This window comes from Malaclemys terrapin, chromosome 5, assembly GCF_027887155.1.
Source record: "Malaclemys terrapin pileata isolate rMalTer1 chromosome 5, rMalTer1.hap1, whole genome shotgun sequence".
Classification (NCBI taxonomy): domain Eukaryota; kingdom Metazoa; phylum Chordata; order Testudines; family Emydidae; genus Malaclemys; species Malaclemys terrapin.
In genome coordinates, this window is record NC_071509.1 from 92,141,053 (window position 1) to 92,152,421 (window position 11,369).

The 11,369-nt window shown below is 39.9% G+C and overlaps 1 protein-coding gene across 1 annotated transcript in view; it reads left to right on the forward strand.

The window, feature by feature from the left end:
- Nucleotides 1-10,482, forward strand: part of SLC7A11 (solute carrier family 7 member 11) — a 71,959-nt gene extending 61,477 nt beyond the window's left edge. The window contains exons 9-12 of the mRNA XM_054030808.1: nucleotides 190-286; nucleotides 3,316-3,465; nucleotides 5,292-5,469; nucleotides 10,286-10,482. Coding sequence (XP_053886783.1) covers nucleotides 190-286; nucleotides 3,316-3,465; nucleotides 5,292-5,469; nucleotides 10,286-10,353 — 493 coding nt within the window. The 3' untranslated portion in view covers nucleotides 10,354-10,482. The remainder of the gene's footprint in view (nucleotides 1-189; nucleotides 287-3,315; nucleotides 3,466-5,291; nucleotides 5,470-10,285) is intronic.
- The last annotated feature ends 887 nt before the right edge of the window (nucleotides 10,483-11,369 follow it).

Below are 11,369 nucleotides of genomic sequence, written 5' to 3' on the forward strand. Positions count from 1 at the left end.
GGTTATAAGTCTTTTGCTTTGGTTTCTGAGTATCGGCTTCTGACATCTTTTAAACTCTGAATGTCTTCAATAAAAATAAGTAGAGCTGCTGAGGATAACTTTGAATATGTTCTGCATCTCTAGTGAGCTGCTTTGACTTTTCTTTGTAATGAGTGTATTTAAAGTCTGTCCGCATTTACTTCCCACCAGGATGTTCTACGTTGCATCCCGTGAGGGTCACCTTCCAGAAATTCTCTCCATGATTCATGTCCGCAAGCACACTCCTCTGCCAGCTGTCATTGTTTTGGTAAATCATATAAACAAATGTTCCTGCGCAAGATTGTGTATTACAGGCTTGCACGGGAGGATTCAAGCAGAACTTGGGCACTGCTGGAGTCTCTATTTATTTATTTATTTATATTTTGGGGTTTGGTGAGGGGCAGCGGCATGTAGGCACTGAAGTGATCTATTCTAGTGCGTCCTTCTCTGTGTTTCTGATGGTAGCACTTAACTCTCGGAGGCTGCTGCCTAAATCCTGTCTCATTACACTTTATTTCTAAGGATTTGGAAGGTTGAAAGAAAGTGATTATTTGGGCTCCTTTCAGTGACATGAATTCTCATAGAAAAGGAAGTAGAGAAATAAAACTCAAATTCACTTAATTGGAAGTGTAGCTAAACAGTAGTGTCTGAGAGCACCCTAATGTGAAAAATGCAAACAGTGATACACAAGGGTAATGTAGGAGAGGGGAGCCCTGAGTAGTGCAGTGATTGCTTTTTAATCTTTGTGAGAACATGTCTGAAAAGATGGGTAACAGAAACAATTGTGAAAGGGCTATGAGAAGAACAGAAAAGCACAAGGTAGTATAGTGATGGGCCAGGTACCAATTCCTAAGACAGACTCACAGCTAAACGTTGGCTCTGTGTTAATATTGAAGACTAATTTATACAGTAAAGCATTAGGAAAAAAGAAGAGCAGTAACTCAGGCCCTAATTTTCAAACTCAGTTTCCTAATGTTATATCTGTAAATACATTTCCATTTAGGGCTCAATCTTCTGTGGGGATTGTGGGGATTCAGCACCTCTCAGCATCAGGCCCTGAGGAACCAATGGCCCTGCTTCAGATGGCTTGACCCTTGTATGCATGTGCATGCTCATGTCTCACTGACATGAGCGGGGCTCCATGTTGGGTAGGGAGTCTGCTGATCCAATCAGATTGCAGGATTTGGACCTAAATCAACACTTACAATAGGTGCCTATATACGCACTTTGGATGTGCACATATCAATTTAAGGGTCTGTCTACACTGCAGTGAGACACAGGTGTGGTTATATCATGTGGTGACATACCCAAGCTAACTTTAGTCTAGCTAGCACAAGTGCTATAGCAATGGAGCTCAGCAGGATGGGCTAGCTACCTGATTACAAGCCCGCTAGCGAGGCTGGGTACATATTATGCTGGCTCCTATGCTGCCACTGTTATTGGTACCTGCGCTAGCGAGATTAAAGCTAGCTCAGGTATGTCTCCATGTGCTGCAATCACACATCCAATTGCAGTGTAGCTATACACTAAATGTTTAATTTTAAATTTGTTCATCTAAATTTAGGTGCCCAAGTTTGAAAATTGGATTCCCTAATTGCGGGGAGGGGGGAGAGAGAGCAGAATGTTTTAATGTATTTGTTTTACCCTTCAATATTCCATTTGTTTTGCTTTATATTTTATTGAATCTTTTGTGACTTACATTTCTGTTTAGCACATGGCACCAGTGCAGCTTTCCTGAGTTCACTTTTATTGTGCTAGTAGCAGTTACACACACTACTTTTCCGTCTAGAAGCAGCATGCTTCTATATGAAGATGGCTTTTATGCAGTCTTTCCTATTGTTCATGCCATCTTAGATATAAGTGCAGTTGTTACGAAGATATTTTCTGCCCTGACCCTTAGCGTCTCTGCATTTTCCTGTTGTGTGTTATGCAGAGGGCTGAGCTTGTTTGTGGGAGAGGAGGAAAGTGAGCACATTCAATGCTCAACGCTCAGAACACAAAGTGAAGAAAGGAAGATATTGCTTATTACATGCCTGATTATTTCTGGCTAAATGTGCATATAACAAGCCTAAGTAACCATGTGATCCTATTTGTAGCCTTTTTTGTGTCTTACCCCTATTTCTCTCCTCCACCATTGGGTGCCCTGCATTGCAGCATCATGCTAAAGTTAGATTTTAAGGGGGCAGGCTCTATGGGTGAAATCCTGGCCCCGTTGAAGTCAAAGGCCAAATTCCCATTGATTTCAATGGGGTGAGGATTTTATCCTGTATTTTTTATTTGTAACAAACTAGCACATTTGGGGCACTGTGGAAATCATAATGGACTGGAAGTCAAAGGGGGTGCTCAGTGGGGTAAGCCCCGTGTTTGAAATATTTACACTCCCTGTCCAAATCACAGATAAGTCTTTATTGCCAAAAGTCTATGAGTGTTGTTTTGTTTTTCAGTGGAAAAAACTAACACAAGTTAATTATCTCACTGTAAAATCCTAGTGGAGACAAGGTAGAGGTAATTTTTATCACAATTTAGCTAGGCAAGGCCAGCTCTGCATGCCCCCACCTCCCACCCAGGGTTGACCTTGCCTCGCTACATCTCAGTAAAAACTACACAGCCCGTCTCCACTAGGATTTTTCACTTTTTTTTGTTTGGCAGTGAACACATAGCCTATAGCAAGGTTGACCTAGCCCTTCATTCCAAAAAGTACAAGTTGGCTGTGCCTTTTGAATTAGACCATAAAAACTGAGAGCTGGTTTTCACTAGACATTTTTACCTTACGTTATTGTGATACTTAACATGCTTGTAAAAGCGAGTGTGGACAATCCCCAGCCATTTGATCCAGGCTATAAATGTTTATTCTTTAACCTAGGCTGATCCCTGTGATTTAAAAAAAAAAAGTTTGTAGTCCAGAACAAATGTGTGTGGAGTTTCCACACTAGTCTTTACAAATATGTTAGGAACTGCAAGTTTAATTGACTGCCAAAGTGCAAAAGTCTAGTTTATACATAACCTGAGTTCCTGTGTGCTCTATGTAGACATTAAAGATCTCAGGGCACTTCTCATAAGGGTAGGGGTTTGTCCTGGCGTTAACCGAAATTTCCCCTTCCCCTGCTGTGTACATCCTTCTGTGTGACAATTAGCTGCTGTTCTCCACTCCAGAGGTGGTTGCATTTCAGAGGTGCAGTATGTGTGTAATTTGTGATTGGTTATGGGACGAAAGTCATACTATAAATACATGATGATGATATAAATAAAACAAGTTGGTGCATTAAGTCTCTCTTATGCTCTGAATTTCTTTTGCAGCACCCTCTAACAATGATAATGCTCTTCACTGGGGATCTGTACAGCCTCCTGAACTTCCTCAGTTTTGCCAGGTGGCTTTTTATTGGACTGGTAGTTATTGGGCTGATTTATCTCAGATATAAACGTCCCGATATGCCTCGTCCTTTCAAGGTAACTTCAGCAATCTGACTGTTTTTACATAAGTCTCTATCCCTGTACTTAACCCTCCCCTAGTCCACAGCCTGATGATAAGGGAACAGATGTTCTGGAGTAAAATGTTAACTGCTTGCAGGCAACCGATGTTAACAGAACTGATTCTTTTACTGTAGTTTAAATGTTTAACTTTAGAATTCCCAGCTTGTTTCTCTACAAGATCTCTGATGAAGAGCAAAAATATTTATCTAGCCACGTTTCTCTCCAGAGAAGGAGAAGTCTTTCTTGTTTACTGTTGATGGCGTTTGGGGAGAAGCAGTTGTGTATATATATATTTAGGTTCATGTGTGAAAGTGAAGGTGTTTGATCAATTTTGCTCACACTCACACCATTTGAGGAAGTAAGCTAGTAGGTTCTGACTGGTCTGTAATCTAACAAACTATGTGAAGATGCCTCCTAATTGTACACAACTGTGTATCTTTCAAACTGTCAGTATTTGGGGGGCATTGCAGCTGGGCCTCAATCTGGCCTCTGTTTTGCAGGCCCAAACAACGTCATCCGCATTTTTGCAACCAGAATTAATGTCAGGAACAAAAACTGGTAGTTAGATATCAAGGGGGTATTTTTTAATTTTTATTTTCCTAATCTCTCTGCAGAGCCTTATTTGGCATTAATCACCAATTTCAGGTACAAACAGGTCATTAGATATTAAATGACTGATATTTGTGCTCACAATTTCAGGCACAGTTATTTTTGAGCACTAAGTTGCACCCAGAAAAACTGCTCAAAATCTGTCCTAGTAATTATTCGGCCTTGATTCTGCCACCCTTATTTATGTTAAGTAGTACCTTACTATGTGAATATTCCCAGTGAGGTTACTTGTATAGCAAGATAGTACTTAGCATGAGTAAGAGTAGCAAAAATCTATCCATATTTAAATATGGGGAAGAAACTTAACTTAGAAAATAATTTGCTTTGTTGCATTCTTTTAGGCATATAAATGAAGGGCAGCAGCTTAGCACATTTCTCTGTGATTTCTTTTTTCAATACTTTGACAGGGTACAATAGAGAATTGGTAATGTCTAAAGGCAAGAGGATCATTTCTTGAGAATTTTCCATTACACCAGTTATCTAGTTAGCAGCACCATCAGGCACCTCCTTCAAAGAGGTGAAAAGACAGTTTACAGCATCACCCTCAAAAGTTGAGAGAATTAATTGCTATTTTTTCTGTTTTCAGAATGACACTGATAAGATAATCAGTCATGCTGTCAGAAGCACAATACTTCTTCAGTACCTGTCAGTTACCTAATGCTATCAGATATATTTTATCTGTGGTCAAATGACAATTAACTTGTGCTCCTCCAGCCACATTTTGTTTTGTACCTTAGGATGGATATCAGTATGTACTTAGTGATTTTAAAAGGCAGCTGGTGACTTGAGCGCTTTGCTTTATTTTAAAATAGAGTGTAATAGGTAATTATCAAAGAGGAAATCTTTACTATAGTTAGTGCTGCTTGTCTAATAGAGGACTAGAGAAAGGACTTTTGTAATTTAGCATATTTACAACCCTTACATTTTAAAGGATGTAAAGTGCTGTGGTGTTTTAGTGTGTAATTAAGAGACTGCTGTAGAACTTACTGCATAACACTGTATTTAATTTATATTCTTTAGTTACTCACATTTCAAAGGCATGTTCCAAAACACCAGTATTTCTGCAGAACCATAGTGTGCTGCTGTGTTTTATCCAATTTACATTTCATGGAACATTAAATACCAGTGTCATTCAATAACCAAGGTCAGTGGAAAGTAATAACTTTTTTTTTTTTTTTTGGCCTGTGTTTCAGGTGCCGCTATTTATTCCAGCTTTGTTTTCCTTCACCTGCCTCTTCATGGTTGCACTGTCACTTTACTCTGATCCTGTCAATACAGGAATAGGCTTTGCAATAACCCTGACTGGTGTCCCCGCCTACTACCTCTTTATCATATGGGACAAGAAGCCAAGATGGTTCAGAAGGCTCTTAGGTAAGTCCACATTAATGTGGGACTCTTCCCTCTCTCTCTCTGAACTTCTCAGTCAATCCCTGTAATGGGGTTTCCATTTTCAAAACACTCTCTCATAGCATGGGGTGGCCCTCATCACCATGCCCCAGTTCCCCCTTGTTAATACTTCTCAAAAACTCCACAGCCCAGTTTAGCTGCTGCAGTGATTTGGCCCTGCAGCTAAGTAATTAACAATAATGCCACCCCTTCCAGGCTATACAAATACAAACATAAACACAAAGCCAGAGTCGTCTTGCCAATTTCAAACTGTGCCCAGCCCCTTCTTTCTTAGGGTCTGGTCCAATTTTAATAACTCATACAACTTGACACACTTCAGCTTTCAGCTTTTCCCAAGCTCTTTCCCGTTTCTCCCTCTTAGTCCCTCTAATAAGCAGCAACTCCCAAGATTTGCTTCTTTTCTGGAGGCCTCCCTTCTCTTTCCATCTCCCCTCTGGCATCTGACTATCCAGGCTTCTCCCTTATCTATTCCAGAGGCCTGATTGAGTCATGTGACCTATTTTCCCCTGGGGTGGCAAGTTAAGCATGTCACAGATCGGGCTGAGACCCAACTCCCCTTAAAGGGTCAGACACATGGTGATAATCCCCAAACTGGAAAGTCCTTTTAATTCTTGTCACCACTTTGTTCCAGGGACAGCAGAGCCACTTGCTTTTCACTCAAATGCTGTAACCATTGTTCCACCAGTTAAACTAAACTCCAGCTAATTAAATGGCCATGCCTGCAGCAAACTCATTCTTTAAACCAATCAGACAGCAAGCATTTTTTAAACAAGACATTTCAGATTACTGAACCCCTGTGCACCCGCTACACAGGTATCTGATCCCAGTTAAGTTACTGACCTTCTTCCTACAGTCATTTGCCTGTTCTAATAGATTAAATGTTTCCTTGAGAGGACAACAGCTTCTGACAACTAAAACATTATCTTGAACGTAGGCCTGATTCTGTACTCGCTACTCAAACCAAACACCTATGGGCTGCCGTAGGACTTTGTTTCAAATAAGGCATGCTGGAATCAAATCCTTCATTAAAATGGATCCTAGATGGTGATGTGATTCTTAATGGCTATTAAAAAGCAAAGTTATGAGATAAAATGCTCTATATTTGACATATTGTCATAATGGTTGTTTACATCTTTTCTGTGAATGACTTCCAACATATTTTCCTGAAGTAAATTAGCTGTAATTTTTTTTACATCTGAATTTAATTGATGAAAATTGTTTATATACTATTTATGGAATTTTTTTCAAAAACTTGTGAAACTATTGATGTGTTAGAGAAGAGCTGTCTGAAGTTCTTTTGATTAGAGAGAAAAAACAGTACAGTTAATTAAAAAAAAAGCTGTCCCACTTCTTTTTATTTTTGTTACTCAGCCCTTTTTTGTGTAGTTATATCATGAGACAGTGCAGACAGAAATAGAGGCAAGATCTCCTAAGAGATTTGAGAAATGGTGGGTAATTTGTTAAACAAAACTGGGTGAAAAGTTTGCCTTATGCTGCAGACACTTTGTGAAAGCTAGAGATTTCAATAGAAGTTGGCTTTCCCACTACAGTTTATTAAAATAAAAAAATCAAGGGCTCTCCCCAGCTCCACACCACCGGGCTTTACTGGACCTTTAAAATGAGCTTGTCCTAATAAAGTAGCACAAGAGCCTTGTGTGCATGCAGCATGTACTTCTGCCAATGCCAGGCGAGTTTATGCCTCCCAGCAGCAATTAACCAGCCCTATTCTGAGTAGGAGATGTCCACATTACTTTATGATGTCTCTGGCTTGACGTTTTGGAACTAGAACATATTTTCTTAATATACCAACAATATTTGTTTGCATTTTCTGGTGAGAAGCTCTGAAGATTTGCAACATAGTTACTTGAAACTCTGTGGCCACAGGATGCCAGTGTTGAACTACATTACTCAGGTGAAAGGAAAATATTCTCTTTAAGGGAGATTGGATATACATTTAGCCTTTTCTACTAGCTGTGACAGTGTGGCTGATTCTTCTAGCCCTTTGGAGAACACCGGATCCTCATGCAGGAAATCAAGTCAGATGCCTGTGTAACACATACAGACACACAGTGCTGGCTCAGAGGGGAAAGCAGCAGACACCTGTCAATATGGGGGAAACAGCTTGTTCAGTTTCCCAGTGTTATTCCTAGAGTAACAATAGTAGTTAGGGAAAACTGATGCTGACAGTTTTGAGGTGGGGAGGAGGTGATAACCCAATCATTAAATAAACAGCTTTGTTTCAGAGTAGGCAGTAGAAATATCCCTGGAGTCATTTTTTAAAAATTATATTACTTTGCAGGAGTTGATACTGCTGCACTGTAGAGACCAAAGAGCATTTTTCACATGTACTATTTCAGGATAAGTCTATTTAGGATGCTTCTCTGAGATCTGAATAATGCATTTAGCTGATCTCCCACAGAGACTGCAACATGAGCATTCATCTTACTTATCAAGTTACCATATTTCATAAAAATAACTTCACTTACTGTGAAGTTAATATGCCCGGCCAATGCAGGTAGCCAGAGAGATGTTCGAGTTCACCCTCTCTCTCACTCACTCCCAAATGGCTTTTAATCTTGCACCAGGCAGTTAATATTTCACTAGTATTAGACACCTGTGAGACATAGTTTTACCCATTGTGCTTGGGCAAATCGTATTTGCACCTGGCTGTTTTCTCACCTTTTACAGAATTAACCTGAAACCAAAGATCCAAGAAAAGGGACACCCTACAAAAGTAGATCAATAATGAAAAGAATGTGACAGAGGTCAGAGGTGGACCTGAGCCAAAACACATGAATTTGGGGATGTTTGTTACACAGCCCTAAATCTGGATCCATGTTTACCAGTGCCCTGTCTCTTTATAATGGGCTGAGCATCCCCCAACCTTTGAGGAGTTTAAAATTCAGCAATGGCTCTGAATGTTGAGGGCTGAGCCCATATCAGGGTAGAGATATGCTGTACATATAAAATCCATCCATTTCTTTAACTGCTATTTCCAGACATCAGAGGGTGCCACTTGCCCATTCAAGGTGTAGCATGATATGTTCAGTGCCACTCTCCTTGTTGAGTTAATGAGACTGGGCTCCACAAGAATTCATCTCCGCTTTATGCTAGAGAGCAGCAGCAGGTCCCTTGTCCTGTCGTCTACATGTCCAGTAAATCACTGCTTTTACTGAGAGGTTTCTTTTCCATTCCCAGCCTTTACCCTGTGGTTATAGATAACAACTCTGAGCTCCTATGAAGGAGGTCCAGATGCCAATGAGTCTGACTTTCATTTATGCTGAGTGTCTTTAAACTGCCCTGGAAGCATAAAAAGGGCTTTACAATGGATACAAATATAACTTGTGGTGCGAGAGTGGTATAAAGAGGGTCTTAGTATAAATGAGAATCAGGCCCAATACACCGCTACCTCGATATAACGCGACCCAATATAACACTAATTCGGATATAACGCGGTAAAGTAGTGCTCCGGGGGGGGCGGGGCTGCACACTCCGGTGGCTCAAAGCAAGTTCAATATAACGCGGTTTCACCTATAACGCGGTAAGATTTTTTGGCTCCCAAGGACAGCGTTATATCGAGGTAGAGGTGTATCTCTAGCCACTGCTGCTTAAAGCACACAAGTACCATGGGTTTTTCAGTGCTTGCAATTTCTCACTTCCATAATCCAGACTACAATGCAAAGTATTTCTTCAGAAAAAACTCCTCACCTTAAATATTGTATTTAACCTCCGCCCCCCAAATAGAAGGGCAGAGAAGAAGAGCCATATAGAGAGAGATTCGACATTGTCTTGCACCTTGTGTCATTTACCAGTGCTGGGTGAGTATAAAACACTAACAAGTCAGAATGGTAGTGTTTTACCCCCCATATTGCCCTCACTTTCCACTGGTGTAAATGACTACACAAGGTGCTGGGCAGTGGAGAATCAGGCCCTCGAGTGGCAAGGATGCCTTTTAGTTTAAGATGAACTTTGAAGAAGAAGCCGTGTTAGTCTGTATCCGCAAAAAGAAGAACAGGAGTACTTGTGGCACCTTAGAGACTAACAAATTTATTAGAGCATAAGCTTTCGTGGACTACAGCCCACTGTAGTCCACGAAAGCTTATGCTCTAATAAATTTGTTAGTCTCTAAGGTGCCACAAGTACTCCTGTTCTTCTTTTTTTTTGAAGAAGTGAATCTTTCCTAGGTATTCAATATTTATATGATTGGTGCCCACATATGAATCAACAGTGTAAACAGGCAAACCACTCAAAGGACAAATCCCACTAATCTCTGACTCTTCTCTTTAATAATAGCAAAGGTCACAAAGAAGAATATGAAAGTGTTTCTAACTTGTAACATGTTTAAACCAGTACAGAGGCATTACATGCACATATTTAATACAGTTTATTTTGATCAAGCAGATTCTGACACAGAATATGGGTGCCTCATTCAGCATATTTGGGCCTTTATTGCAACATTAACATTGTTCATTTGTTTTGAGCTGAACAACTGTGTAGAGAATTAACTCTCTAGAGATAATGTCTAAATAGAAGTCTCTCCAACAAATAAGAATCCTTCTATACCTAGTAATTGTCCCTTTTTGGCACAGAGCTGAGCAAAATGTGGTTAGAAAGGGAACACAGTTGTAGGGCTCTTTAAATGAGACATTTTATGATGCTATGACTGTTACATCTAAATACTTATGAACACATATCATTGGTGAGTTGAACAGCTCTTCTAGGAAAATCTTCTTTGATTGCGTTCCACATATCTCCAGTTTCTTTAATTTTCTCTTTGCAGACAGGGTAACTGAAACATTGCAAATCATCCTGGAAGTTGTCCCCACGGATGATGGCTTGAAATCGTGATCACTTACCTCCTAAAGAAGCAGGTGTTGCCTGAGTGTCCCATTTCAGCTTGGGTCATTGGGGTGGGGAGGTTTTTTCCCCTCCCTGGAAGTTCAGAGAATTACAAGAGCAAGTCACAGTTAAAATGAAGCCTGAAAAATAATTGGTTACTAGAGTTGTATTTTTTTTTTTTTTTTTTTTTACATTCTCAAACTTTTGTACAAGGAGTTGGTATGTCGAAAGTACATCTGCTCTGTGCTGTAAAATAACAGAAGCCACAGACCATCTCATCTCTCTGGGACAGTGGGGACAAGTAGAAAAAAATGAAAAATCTCATTTTGTAGCAAATCTTAGGTTCTTCAAATTGGGGATTTTACTGCATTGTCAATGAACATTTGTTCCAGAAATGGTTTTGTAATCAAATATACTGTGAACAGTGTATCCTGCACCCTGCTCATGAAGAACCTAGCCTTCACTGAAGAGAAGGGCAAGGTAAAGCTCCTTAGCTAAAAGTTTGGGTAAACATCGTTCTCTCTCTCCCTCCATTCTTCACCCATATCTTACTTCTTCTTGTCTCAACTGAAGCATCACATCAGTTCCCCACATACAAACAGGGTGACTTCACCCACTTCTGTGGTGGCCTAGTAGGATTGCTAAATTTCCTGCGTTTTTTTCAATAGAGTAATTGAAAATAGATTCTGATATTTAATATTGATTTTCTGCTAAAGGGGAGGCAAATTTTAGGTTTGAGGCATAATTTGATGCATTTGAAAAGTTTCGACCAGTCTGAAAGTTATCACTGGTTCTGCCAGTATTCTACGGTATATGTATAAGAAATCTCTCAGTCCAGTAAATGCTTTCAAATCAGTCGAGACATTTAAAATTCAACCACTGAACATATATGGATATTTGTAGTCTAGGAAAATGCAGTCCTCATTTAGGCAAAGCTCCCATTAAAGTCAATAATAGTTGGTTAACAGATGTGATTGGAAGTACCACCAGTTATGAAATCAATGGGAATTTTGTCCAAGGAAGGA